The sequence below is a fragment of the Schistocerca nitens genome, chromosome 10, assembly GCF_023898315.1.
Source record: "Schistocerca nitens isolate TAMUIC-IGC-003100 chromosome 10, iqSchNite1.1, whole genome shotgun sequence".
Lineage (NCBI taxonomy): Eukaryota > Metazoa > Arthropoda > Insecta > Orthoptera > Acrididae > Schistocerca > Schistocerca nitens.
In genome coordinates this window covers 224,944,471-224,956,653 of record NC_064623.1, presented here as the reverse complement: position 1 = coordinate 224,956,653, position 12,183 = coordinate 224,944,471, and the positions used below count along the sequence as shown (strand labels likewise).

Below are 12,183 nucleotides of genomic sequence, written 5' to 3'. Positions count from 1 at the left end.
CTATAACTTAGAACTACTTAAACCTAACTAACCTAAGGACATCACACACATCCATGCCCGAGGCAGGATTCGAACCTGCGACCGTAGGGGTCTCGCGGTTCCAGGCTGAAGCGCCTAGAACTGCTCGGCCACAACGGCCGGCAGAACACTTCATCCAGAACTTGTTGTACCACTCATAGAGTGACACAGTATTCACACTATTGTGAGGAGCATCTTAGTAGTGTGGCTGTTGTCATTCTCAATTGTGTGATTGAATTTATGATACAAACTGTTACATCCACCCACTATATTATTACGTGATCTCCTTTTCCAACATCCTTCCCCAAAGCATGTAAATCACAGGTGACATCTGTAAGAGCTGCACTTGGGTGAAAAATTATAGTTACCTTGTAATCAAATCCCAAAGAATTCTGAAGCAGTTCTGACATTTTCATCCTGAAACTACTACCCAGAAACAATTCCTCCTTGTTTTTCGTAAAACTTTTCTTCTTACACTTAGTTTTTAACTGAAACTCTGTACTTCAGAGTGTTTCAGAACTTTTAGGGATATCAGTATGCTTTTGTTCTGAGTCTCCAAAGCAGTGGAGCCATTGGAGACAGCTAGACTGAAGAAACCAGATCTGCTGCATCTTTTGGATCTTTTCACTGATTTGGAAGGCTCAATTGTAAACCACTCTTCTGGTCGAACCATAACATTACTATAGCAGACTGCAGCTCATAAAAATGCCACCACTGCCAAATTAGCTCAAAGTTTCACGATGAGTTGCACTTTTTCTGGTATTGTGCAGCAGTAGTCATAATAACCGCACCTCCAGAAGTGACCAACACCATTCATCATGTAGAATATATTGATGATGATGATGATAATGAGGTCCCATTTTCCAAAGAGCGTAGGGGATGATGCGGGAGACCCACACCGCCGACTAGACGAGGTGTAGAATATATTACATCATCTCAAATAAAAATCGCACTGACATTCCTCACATTGATGATTTTGCAGTTATTTGCACCATTGTCCATTACGTCAGTTATGGTATTCTGTTAAAAAGCTGTATTCAGAGGTAAAGTAATTTCTAAATGTGAGTTTTTGATTAATTTGCTCAAAAATGAGAATTACATAATGTCATTTGCATTATATAATTTAAATGTAGATTTTGGTCTTATATACTTTGCACAATAAAATGTGTTTGTAACAGAAAATCAAAATTATGTGAGAAAAGTAGCTTTATTTATGAAAGAATATTAAAATTATTTACAAAAATTACATTCACACAATTTGTAAGAGCAATTATTTTATCTTACACTTCAATTAGTGATGATTTTAGAATAGATGCACAACTTTGCTGTCCTAGAAATGGAGGTTAGGTTAGTTCACAGCTGTTTCACAGTCAGAAATAGAAATAACTTGTTAGTTAGATTATTTTCATCTAATAGTTATGTGAATACTGAAGCTACACAAAACTAATAATTCCACAAAATTTACTGGTATTATTATAAAGCACGTCTTTTTTGTACAGTGTTGTTACATTTGTGGTAGTTGGGTCGTATGGGGGTCTGTAGAACCAAAACATACCACTTAATCGATTGAATACTTCTATTGTTGCTAGAAATAGATACACGAAGAGACACATTGAAAATCCACAGTCGCTTGATTCGCCAACACGGCGAACACTCCACTAAACAATTTTTCAAGGAAGTTAGTTCAAAGATAAGTCGGTCGATTGCTTGCGGTCGATAACCGCCACAGAGCCCCCCGCCAGTAGTGTGGAGCACGGCGTAATTGGTCAGGTATCCAGACCCACGAAGTCGGGGGGGGGGGGGGGGGATGGACAGATAGGCAAGGAAAAGGTAGAGTCCCTTTGCCAAAGAGGAGGCCAAAGCTGACGGCCTGCTCTGGACATGGGGAGGGAAGAGGGAGACAGTGATGTTGAGGAAGAGGGGCGCATGGGGATGGTGACAGTGAGGGTACCAGCTGTGTCGATGAACGATGTAATGCTATCGACATCAGCTTCAGGAGGAAGGGAGAGATGCCTGAGCAGTGTGACAGAGGGATGTGAATCGTTGAGAGAGCAGGGAGGGGCGTGGAGGATGAAAAGGGAACCCTCACGGACCTGGACTGCTAAATCGTCGGCTGTATACATGGAGACGTCGACCGTGACATAGATGCTCGATGGAGGAGCTGGCGAACGGTGAGACACAATCACTCGACCTAAAGAGGGGCGTAGCTGTGTCGCACTGAGGGAGAGAAACGTCACACGGGACCCTATGACCTGAGTCGGAACACTCGCTCAGAGTGTGGGCGTCACACGGCACATCACTTAGAACACTATTGTCACTCGGGTGAGTACACTCGACTGGAGTGGTGAAGTCACACGGAATAACGGATGCTGCTTCTGAGATGGTCCATGCCGGCTTTAAACGGTTCACGGACACGGTGTGTGGCTGTCCATTTATGGGGATTTGGAACGTGTTTTGGGAGCGTGACTGTATCTAGTAAGGTCCTGTGTAGGGAGGTTGTAATGTGACTCGCACAGTGTCATCCCGGAGCATTACATGCTCGCATTGAGCCAAATCTTTGTGTACAAAAACGCATGGAACCGTGTGTGCACGCGGAGGGGGTACACGGATGCATCAAATACACATGCCAACACGCTCGACCAAGTTGGGGAGATCGTCCGATGAAAAGGGATGCGAATCCTCGACGAACTCGCAAGGAAGAACGAGGGGCTCGCCGTGGAGCACTTCTGATAATGATGCTTGCAGGTCCTCTTTGAAGGCTGATCGCATGCCTAAAAGCTCCCTGGGAAGGGCCTCCAACCACTGTTCCGCATGGCACACGAGAGCTGCTTTTAGTGTTGTGTGCCATCGTTCGACTAAACCATTAGCTTGTGGACGATAAGCGGTTGTACGGAATTTATTGACACCGCTTAGTTGGCAAAGACTGGCGAAAAGGACATACTCAGACTGCCGGCCTTTTTTAAAGAAGATTCGGAGTGGTTGAGCGGTATCACCGACGTGTTGCTGAAGCACAGTGCTGATACAGGCGTCACTTGCGCCCGTAGTAATAGAGATGCACACGTCGGCAAGTGGGTGCGCGATTGTAACCGCGTTGGCCAGGGCGGAATTGAGATTGTTGAACGCGCGTGTCGTATCCTCGGACCAAACTACTTTGCATGCACCAGAAGTGTTCTTGCCTGCCAACGTGTCTGTGAGTGGTGCCTGGAGTGAAGCTGCGAGCGGGATGTGTCAGCGGAAAAAGTTCACCATTCCTAAGAAACGACGGAGGTCACGGTATGTTTCCGTAAGTGGCAGTTCATTAATAATGGCGACACGCTCGGATGTAGGCCGTATGCCGTAGGGGCTGACCTCGTGACCCAGACACGGTACACGAGAGCGGTGGAGGTGGTTTTTATCCTCATTAATCGCAACACCATTGTCTGAGAGAATTTGTAGCACACATGACAAATGTTCTTCACGTTCTGTTTCGGACGCTGAGAAAACACGGTTGTCATCGAGATAAGGGTAGTAAAAATGCAGTGGGAGAAGTAGTGAGTCAATGAAGCGTTGCCAGGTCTGTGCAACGTTTTTGAGGCCGTACGGCCTGGTACAGTATTCATAGAGGCCGAAGGAGCAGATAATAGCCATTTTTGGAATGTCATCAGTGTACATAGGGATCTGATGGTACTCGTTTTTACAGTCAATAATGCTGGAAATGCGTGCACCATGTAGTTGTGGTGCAAAGTCCTGAATATGCGGAATTGTATAATTGTCAATGATAGTGCATGCATTTAATTTGCAGTAATCTCCACATAAGTGGTACAAACCGTCTTTCTTGGAAGCTAAGTGAATTGTAGAAGACCAGTTGCTGGAGGACGGACAGACAATACCGGCATCTAATAGGCCCTATATGATAGCTTTTGGCTGACGAAATTTTTGGACCGACAGGCACCTGGCTTTGTGAGGAACTGGCGGGCCTTCGGTAGTATTCAGTCGGCGGCACGTGCCTTTCGAAATCTCCGTGACATGGGGGCAGTGGGAGGATGTCCAATCATCTGCGGTCCTGACAGTTGAAGCGTCACTGACGTGTGGTGGCAGCTGTGGGAGCCGCGTAGTCGGCGTCGTAACAGGAGCTGCGTGGGCGTGGTCGGTGGAGGCCTTCGTGCAAAGTGCCATCGTAGGAAGAGATATGTGGTCCGTGGCTGTGACCTATGATGAGGTGGTGTCGTGTGTCGGCTCAACGTGAGAGCGAGGGAGTAACTCGAGCTGGAGTTCATCAGTAGAGTCCGCAACAGGTGCGGAAACGTGCGGGAGGTTGGCAGTGTGAGTGACCGCAGATGACAGGAGAGCGTTCGTAGATGAGAGGTTGGCTATCACGCTGCGTGCACGCGCCAGCTCACGTGATACTAAGAGGCAGAGTTGTAGCATGTGGCGTGAAGGAGCCAGGGATGCGTGTGTCGGGAGCGTGGTGCACCAGTGCTGCAGACTGTAGGTCTGGAGAAAGTCCATAATGTCGTAGGAAATCAATACCGAGCAGCGGCTCGTCCATATCCACGACGTGAAACGTCCACGGGAACAGCATGTCGGGTGCGAGCTGAAGCTGAATCTCGACTGTTCCACGAATGCTGATATTGGAATTATTCGGAGCGTGGAAAAGGTAGGTAGCGAGCTCCACGGAGCGAGTGTTCGTGGCAGAATGCTGGAGTCCGTGCCTGTATCCACGAGAAAGTGGAGTTTGCAGCATTCGTCAAGAATGTACAGACGGCCGGGTAGGCAATTGGTGTCGTGTGTGGAATGTTTTGCGCGTTGGAGGCGCCCTGAAGAGGCAGTGCGAGACGAGGTGCCAAAAGCGGCTCGCGCCTGTAGTTTTCCACCGCACACGGCAGTCGGCATTTGCGGGCGGCGCCGCCGTGTGTTGCGTGGAACCGGCACAGCTGTTGAGTGGGAGGGGAAGCCTGGCAAGGAGTTCCCGCCTCCGTCGCGGGGCTGTGCAGGGCGCCAGCGGTGGGAGTGCTAGCCGTGGTGGGGGCAGGCAGCGCTAGTAGTTTTCCCGTGTGGCTCCCAGGTGGGGACGCCGTCGGCTCACGCGATGCTTTGGAGTACGCGCGGCCGCTCATAGGCGGCACTGGTGAGCTGTCAGAAGTCTGTAGGCACTGGTCCAAAGGTGCCGTCGAGGGGGTGATCAGTTGCATTTGGATGCCGTATGGTAACTTAACTGACCAAATGGCCCACAGGGCAGTGTCCTGTTGCTGGTCGACAGTTGAGCGTAGTCAGCGCCACAGCTGAGACGGCGATCTGTCTCGAATTTGCTCAATGTGGATGATTTGCTGCAGAGCCTCGTCCGTAGTGCGTGCTAAACGTTCCACAATAATTTTCTTTGCCGAAATATAGCGTGGCGGAGGTGGTGGTGAATTAATTATACCACTCACCAGCTGGAGCTCATCGTGTAGATGAGTAATCAACTGGAGTAACGTGCGTTGTCCGAGATACCACTATTAAGTCCAAACACGTGCTCGACTAGAGCAAACCGAGTGACAGTATTGTCACGATTGAATTGTGGCAGTTTCGGGGACTTCGACGGCTGTGCCACTGGAGACAAGGCGGGGGCTCGGAAACTGGTATCCGACTCGGAGCGAGATGCGACGTCTGGTGTGGCAGCTGAAGGTGCGAAGCTACACGACACGGTCGGCACGGAAGACGCGTGGTGTGTTGCCGGTGCGGATGAAATAGCCTGTGCTGTTGAAAACACGGAACGGTCCGAAATACGATCAGCGTATGTCGCGGTAGGTGCGGCAGGGGCGGCCGGTGCTGCCGGAACAAATGAGCGGGCGATCTGGTTGTATTGCGTGGCCTGTGTGCCGTACAACGTAGGTAACACAGAATACACAGCACGTGATGCGTCGTCGGTGTCTTGTTTCACACAAACACTGTCTGGTGGCATTGTCACAACACAAGTATCTGTCGTAAGCTGCGACTGTGGAGCGTAATAATTTGTAAGAGACACAAACGTAGGATGCGGCGTAAATCGTAGTTGTCCTGGAGCAGTTCGTGAGAATTCACTCGCACTCACACAGGACAGCGGAATCGTAGACACACTTGCGTTGTTGATCGGCCACATTGTTTATACACTGAGTTGTATCAGAAGCAGATGAAAACACAAAAGTTCGGGGTCACCAGTGTGGTAGTTGGGTCGTATGGGGGTCTGTAGAACCGAAACATACCACTTAATCGATTGAATACTTTTATTGTTACTAGAAATAGATACACAAAGTGACACATTGAAAATTCACAGTTGCTTGATTCGACAACATGGCGAACACTCCACTAAACAATTTTTCAAGGAAGTTAGTTCAGAGATGAGTCGGTCGATTGCTTGCGGTCAATAACCGCCACATATTTACTGTTACATGTAATATCTCCTAGTGGCAGTTATGCTAATATTGATGTATTTGTATGTGCTCTAAAATTAAACTTCTGTGAGTATGATATTGTATCATCAAAGTGTTTCCAGTTTAATAATTTTTCTTGTGTTGCAGAAGTTGTATCACTTGCCACATTTTTTTGTGAATGTGTGTTAGTAAGAAGTTCAAATCTACGATTGCTTAATTTTGTTTCAGTACCAACGCGAGAAATTCATCTCTGCAGCAGACCAGCAGGCAGAGTTTGTGAAGCTCTCAGCAAAGGTAGGTGGGAGGATGTATCATGCGCACTGTTTTGTGTAGCCCAGGTTCATAACTTAAATTATACTACAGGTACCAGATGTATATGTTATATGGCTAGATCTCAGTATGAATATGAAATCACTCTATATGGTACCTGACTTAATTAATTTTTATTTATTTATTTATTTATCTTTACTTCCCAAAAAGACATCAATGTAGTCCTTGAAAGTGGAGGTGGGGCTCCAAAGAAAGTAGTAATGGACTTAAATAAAAATTGAAGTGTAGTGTCAATTGAAATTGTAAGTTCTTAATTAGTCACAGTTTATATTAATTTGTTTCCGAGGGTTAAACCTCCATAATCAGCTGGGTTTGTATCAATTACATTTCATTAGTCAGGTATTTATTTATTGTATGTATGACTTTTAAGTAAGGTGTGTCACTGTCTGGTAGCAGAGGGGGAAAAAGTAGTGCAAAACTTCTAAGCCATGTGGAAGTTTTTGATTACATATACAAACATTAATACAAATACAAGTAGTGTCAGCAGTCAGATACTTTTTATAGACTAAACTAACTGAAGATGAAAGGTGGCATATTAGAAGCTTACAAGTGCAAAAAATGTGTAATAATAATAATAACAACAATAACATTGCAACATTGGAAAATTTGCATAACATTTTAATTATAGTTATATTAAGTAGATTTTGTGTGTGTGTGTGTGTGTGTGTGTGTGTGAGAGAGAGAGAGAGAGAGAGAGAGAGAGACTGGGGGGGGGGGGGGGGGGGCAAGGGAGCAGAGGCAGAAAGAGAGGTGCAGAGGAAAGATGTGCAAATGGTAAGTTATATAGAAGTAGAATGTTTTGAGACATTCAGTTTCATTATGACAGAGTTGAGGGCCATTAAGCTTATAATCACCCCCCACCCCTACACGTAGCTGTTACCCGCTGCTTTGCTCATGTATCAGTAGTTTTATTATGATGAGTGATGGTGAGTAAGCATGTCTGTGGACATAAGTATAAAAAATGTAGATAATGCCCATATGTACATGCAAAATGAATGTGTTTCTATTATTTTTCTGTATGTCACATCTGACAGCATGCATTACATTTTCTAATTATATTTTTAAAAATGCAGAAGTGGGGCTTTTAAGGATTTTTCTGGCTCACCTAGTACTAGATATAGGATTTTGCCACCAGAGCAACACGTAAAACCATTTCTTCCTTCCATTTTAATGCATTATAGTACCTACATTTTTTATTCATCCCTCTAAGATGACTTATTTATGATTGACCTATACAGTTAATAGATCATAATCAAATGTAGTCTTCCCAAAAGCCTCTTACATTCCACTTGTAAGGGTTGTACAGGCTTTAAACGATGACGTCATTGAGAGCCTTCAAGCATCTTGGAAATGTGATGGGCTTGTGACTATTCTACTGCCTCTGTACCTCCAAAGCCTGCCTGATGTTCTGCATCCAAGTATTGATGGACATGAGATTTGTCTGATATTTTTGGGTTTGATTAGCTTTTGCAGCTTGATATCTCTTGGAACTATGCACTAAATCAGAATTACATTTGCGAGACTTATAGTAATAGTTTTAAATATGATTCTCGGGCTTATTGTCGACTAATATCTGGACTCTAAGAGGCAACAACCAACTTGCAAGTGTCGTCTGTATGCCGCTCACATATACCACATTTAAAAATGTTAGTAATACTCAAAAAGACACAACTCTCTAAATTAGTCTATAGTCTTCCTCAGGGTTCTAGCTATCTCCAACCAATCAGTTCAGCTTGAGTTGTGAATACATAACAGAGTGAGTTACTTTTGCAGTTAATAATACTGATATTAGTATGGAAGTGTGGATTAAACACGAAGAGGATTGTAGAAACCTTGTATTCATTACATTGAACCATATCATGTGGAACACGTTGAAAAGTACCAAGTTTGTTCAAAAAATTCTGGAACTTTATCCACAGAATTTTTCTGTGCATATTTTTTACTGACTGTGTATGGTCCCCTTTGAAATTCTCTGCTCCACAATGCTGGTTACACTTCCAGACGCAGTAGTGATATGCCTCTTGTTGGATTTCAAATTTTCTTTTATCTCGTCTATCATTGCAAATCTTCGTCCTTTCAACAGAGTTTTCAGTGTTGGGGAAAAAAAAAAAACAGTCCACAGTGTCCAGGTCTGCAGAGCATGGAGGATGAGGTAACACAGTGATTTTGTTTTTTGTGCAACAGTCACACACCAACTGGGGCGAATGTGTGGGTGTGTTATTGTGACACGAGAGCCATGAATTGTCTAGCCACATTTTAGGCTGTTTCCTTCTCACATTTTCTTGCAAAACATCCCAATAGTATCATCGATTAACGGTTTGTCCCTGTGGCACGAATTCATGATGAACTAATCCCTCAAAGTCAAAGAAAACTATCAGCATGGCTTTGACATTTGATCTGACCTGATGAGCTTTTTTTTAAGTCTTGGAGATCCATTGTGGAGATTGGAACGTGCTCTCAACATCATAACTGTAGGCTCATCTCTCATCACCAGTTATGAGTCTCTTACGGAGCATCTCATTTTCGTTTGTGTGATCCAAAAGCTCTTCACAGATTGTGAGCAAAGGTCTTTCTGGTCTTGGCTATTGAGCCACGGGACGAACTTGGTGGCAACATGACATATTCCAAGATGCTGTGTTAGGATTTCATGACATGATCCAACTGAAATGTTTCATTCTTCTGCAATCTCTTGGACAGTCAGTCTTCAATAGGAACACACAATTTTGTTGATGTTTATGACATGAGCATCATTGGTAGATGTTGAAGGGCCATTTTCAAACCATGTGAACCATTTGTAATACAGAGTGCAACTGTAGCCCCCATCACCGTAGGCTTACCGCATCATTTGCTGTGTTTCTGTAAAGGTTTTCTTGAGAGTCATGCAAAATTTAATGCAGATGTGTTGCTCCTCTAACTCTGCTATCTCAGAATTCACAAACTGCGCAACACAATGTTCTACGCAATACAGCACTGAACAATAACTAACAGGTATACAATGAGGAAACTTCCAGCAGTCACACATTAAACACAGGCATGTGCAGGGATGCCAACCGCATTTCACTGCAACACACCATTGGCGTGAAATAATGAATCTTCTGGTATTTTTTGAAGAGACCTCGAATTCATCTTTTGGATTTGCATCTCTTGTATTTGTTCCCCCACGTTTACAGTTACAATTTATTAGATATAAGTTCCATCTTTTATGCAAAACACTGTTTCTTGTTTCCTAAAGATATATCAGCATCTCTGTGCAATCATCAGCGGGTTTTGTTTATTGAAAAAACTGTGAAAAGTGGACATATTTTAGGTTGCAATTGATCTAACAAAATGAGACCTAAAGACAGTTTTTATTCTTACCTTGATTTTACATTATACAGTTTTGCAGGATCTTTTGTATGGTGACTTGCACTAATAATTTGTCATCTCAAAAATCAAGGTAAGAATAAAAATGAACAAAAACTGTCTTTAGGCCTCATATTGCTAGGTGAGTTACAACCTAAAATATGTTCACTTTTTACAATTGTGCAATAAGCAAAACCTATTGAAGATGATGGCACAGAGGTGCTAAAATATGTTTCAGCAACAAGAAACAGTATTTTCCATATAAGCTGGAATATATATCCAACAAATATCAAACAATGAAAAGATTTTCACCAATATCATAAAGTTCAAAAGCCAGAGAGTAAATAGCTTTTTCAAAGAGTAATTATTGTACCATATGTCACATTATATTCTTCAAATCAATAAACATAATGTACTACACACTTTCTAAAGTGGTCTATCTTCTTCCTCAGTGTTCAAGCTAGCTCCATACCAAATTTTATTCAAATTGGTTCAGTGATTTAGTTGTGAAAACGTAACAGACAGAGTTACTTTTGCATTTACAATATTAGTATGGATGCTGCAGTTTTAACACACACAGTTGGTATATGTAAATAATGCTGAGTGAATCTTGGTTGTGAGAATACTAATGGGGGAAAGTATTGAGTGGCGTTAAAGTTAGTGGTTTACATTATTTTGTTTTAAAACTTGTGTCTGTTACCAAATATTTCTATTAAATGGCTGGCATAAAATGTTTATCTTGTCTGTAGATAATGTGAAGGTATGCTCTTGAGCTGAGATGTTACAAACAGTAGATGTTGTGGCAGGACTTGTTAGGGTATGCAAGTTAGGCTAAACAGTTTCTCATTTAAAAACTGTCCAGCAAACTGTTAGTTTCAGTTGACATTTTACAACAGTCTTAAGAAATCCTTACCTAGAACATGTACATTTAAAGAGAGAATGTATATATACAATGGTGGTTTGAAAAGTTCTCAGAATGGAATAGAAAAAAAGTACTTTCATCACTGAAACTTTTTTTTATTTTACAATGTAGTCTCCTTGTAGATTAGTGCACTTGGTCGAGTGATGTTCCAGTGCCTTCATCTCATCTCGAAAATGAGTTTCCCCCAGGCCTGCAAAATAGTTGTCAACTCCAGCTATCAATTCTTCATTTGAAGTGAATCTTCAACCACCATGAAAAATTTTGAGTTTTGGGAACAGATAGAAGTCTGACAGCACCATATTATGTGAATAAGGTGGGTGTGGCAACAGTTCATGCCTTAGTTCGTGTAATTTTGCCACAACAACGGCAGCACATATGTACGGGCATGCATTGTCTTGATGGAAGATGACTTTCTTCCTTACTAAACTTGGCCTTTCTTCGCATGTTTTTTGTTGCATTTTTTAGTGGAGGTTTGCCTAGTATTCTCCAGTAATTGTTTGCCCAGTGGGGAGATAATCTACAAACAGAATCCCCTTTGCATCCCAGAACACTGATGCCATGACCTTTCCCGCCAAAGGAATTGTCTTTGCTTTCTTTGGTGGCGGAGGATCAGCACGTTTCCATGCATTGACTGCTGTTTTGTCTCTGGGGTATAGCAGTGCACCCAAGTTTCATTTGTGGTCACAAACCAGCACAAAAAATCTTGTTCATTTCTCCTAAAACAGGCCCAACATTGTTCTTACATATCCATTCTCACGAGTTTTTGGTCCAGCATGAAGAGTCAAGGCGCTTGCAGATGATTTTTTCATTTCTAAATCTTCAGTTAAACTGTGATATACCCTTTCAGATATATAAGCATGAGCAGTTTGACGCACTTTCAGTCAGCAGTCCTCCGTGACCATTTTGTGCACTTTTGCAGTGATTTCTGGAGTAGTGACGCATCTCGGCTGACGACTGCACGGATCATCATCTAAGCTCTCCTGACCAAATTTAAATTTATTTGTCCACTTAGCAACAGTTGGATACGAAGAAGCACAGTCCCCAAAGTATTCTAGAAATCGGCACGAATGTCCTTTGCTTTCATACCTTTCTTTATGAAGTACTTAATCACTGCTTGAATCTCATTTTTTTCCATCTTCGCAAATCACTATGCAGGAACAACAACAAAGCCATAGCACTGCCAAAGCTCTCTTCCAAGAGCAC

The 12,183-nt window shown here is 43.2% G+C and overlaps 1 protein-coding gene across 2 annotated transcripts in view; it reads left to right on the top strand.

The window, feature by feature from the left end:
* Nucleotides 1–12,183, top strand: part of LOC126210493 (CWF19-like protein 2) — a 194,278-nt gene that overhangs the window by 133,109 nt on the left and 48,986 nt on the right. For both annotated transcript variants that reach the window (XM_049939726.1, XM_049939725.1), the window contains exon 9: nt 6,615–6,680. In XM_049939726.1, coding sequence (XP_049795683.1) covers nt 6,615–6,680 — 66 coding nt within the window. The remainder of the gene's footprint in view (nt 1–6,614; nt 6,681–12,183) is intronic.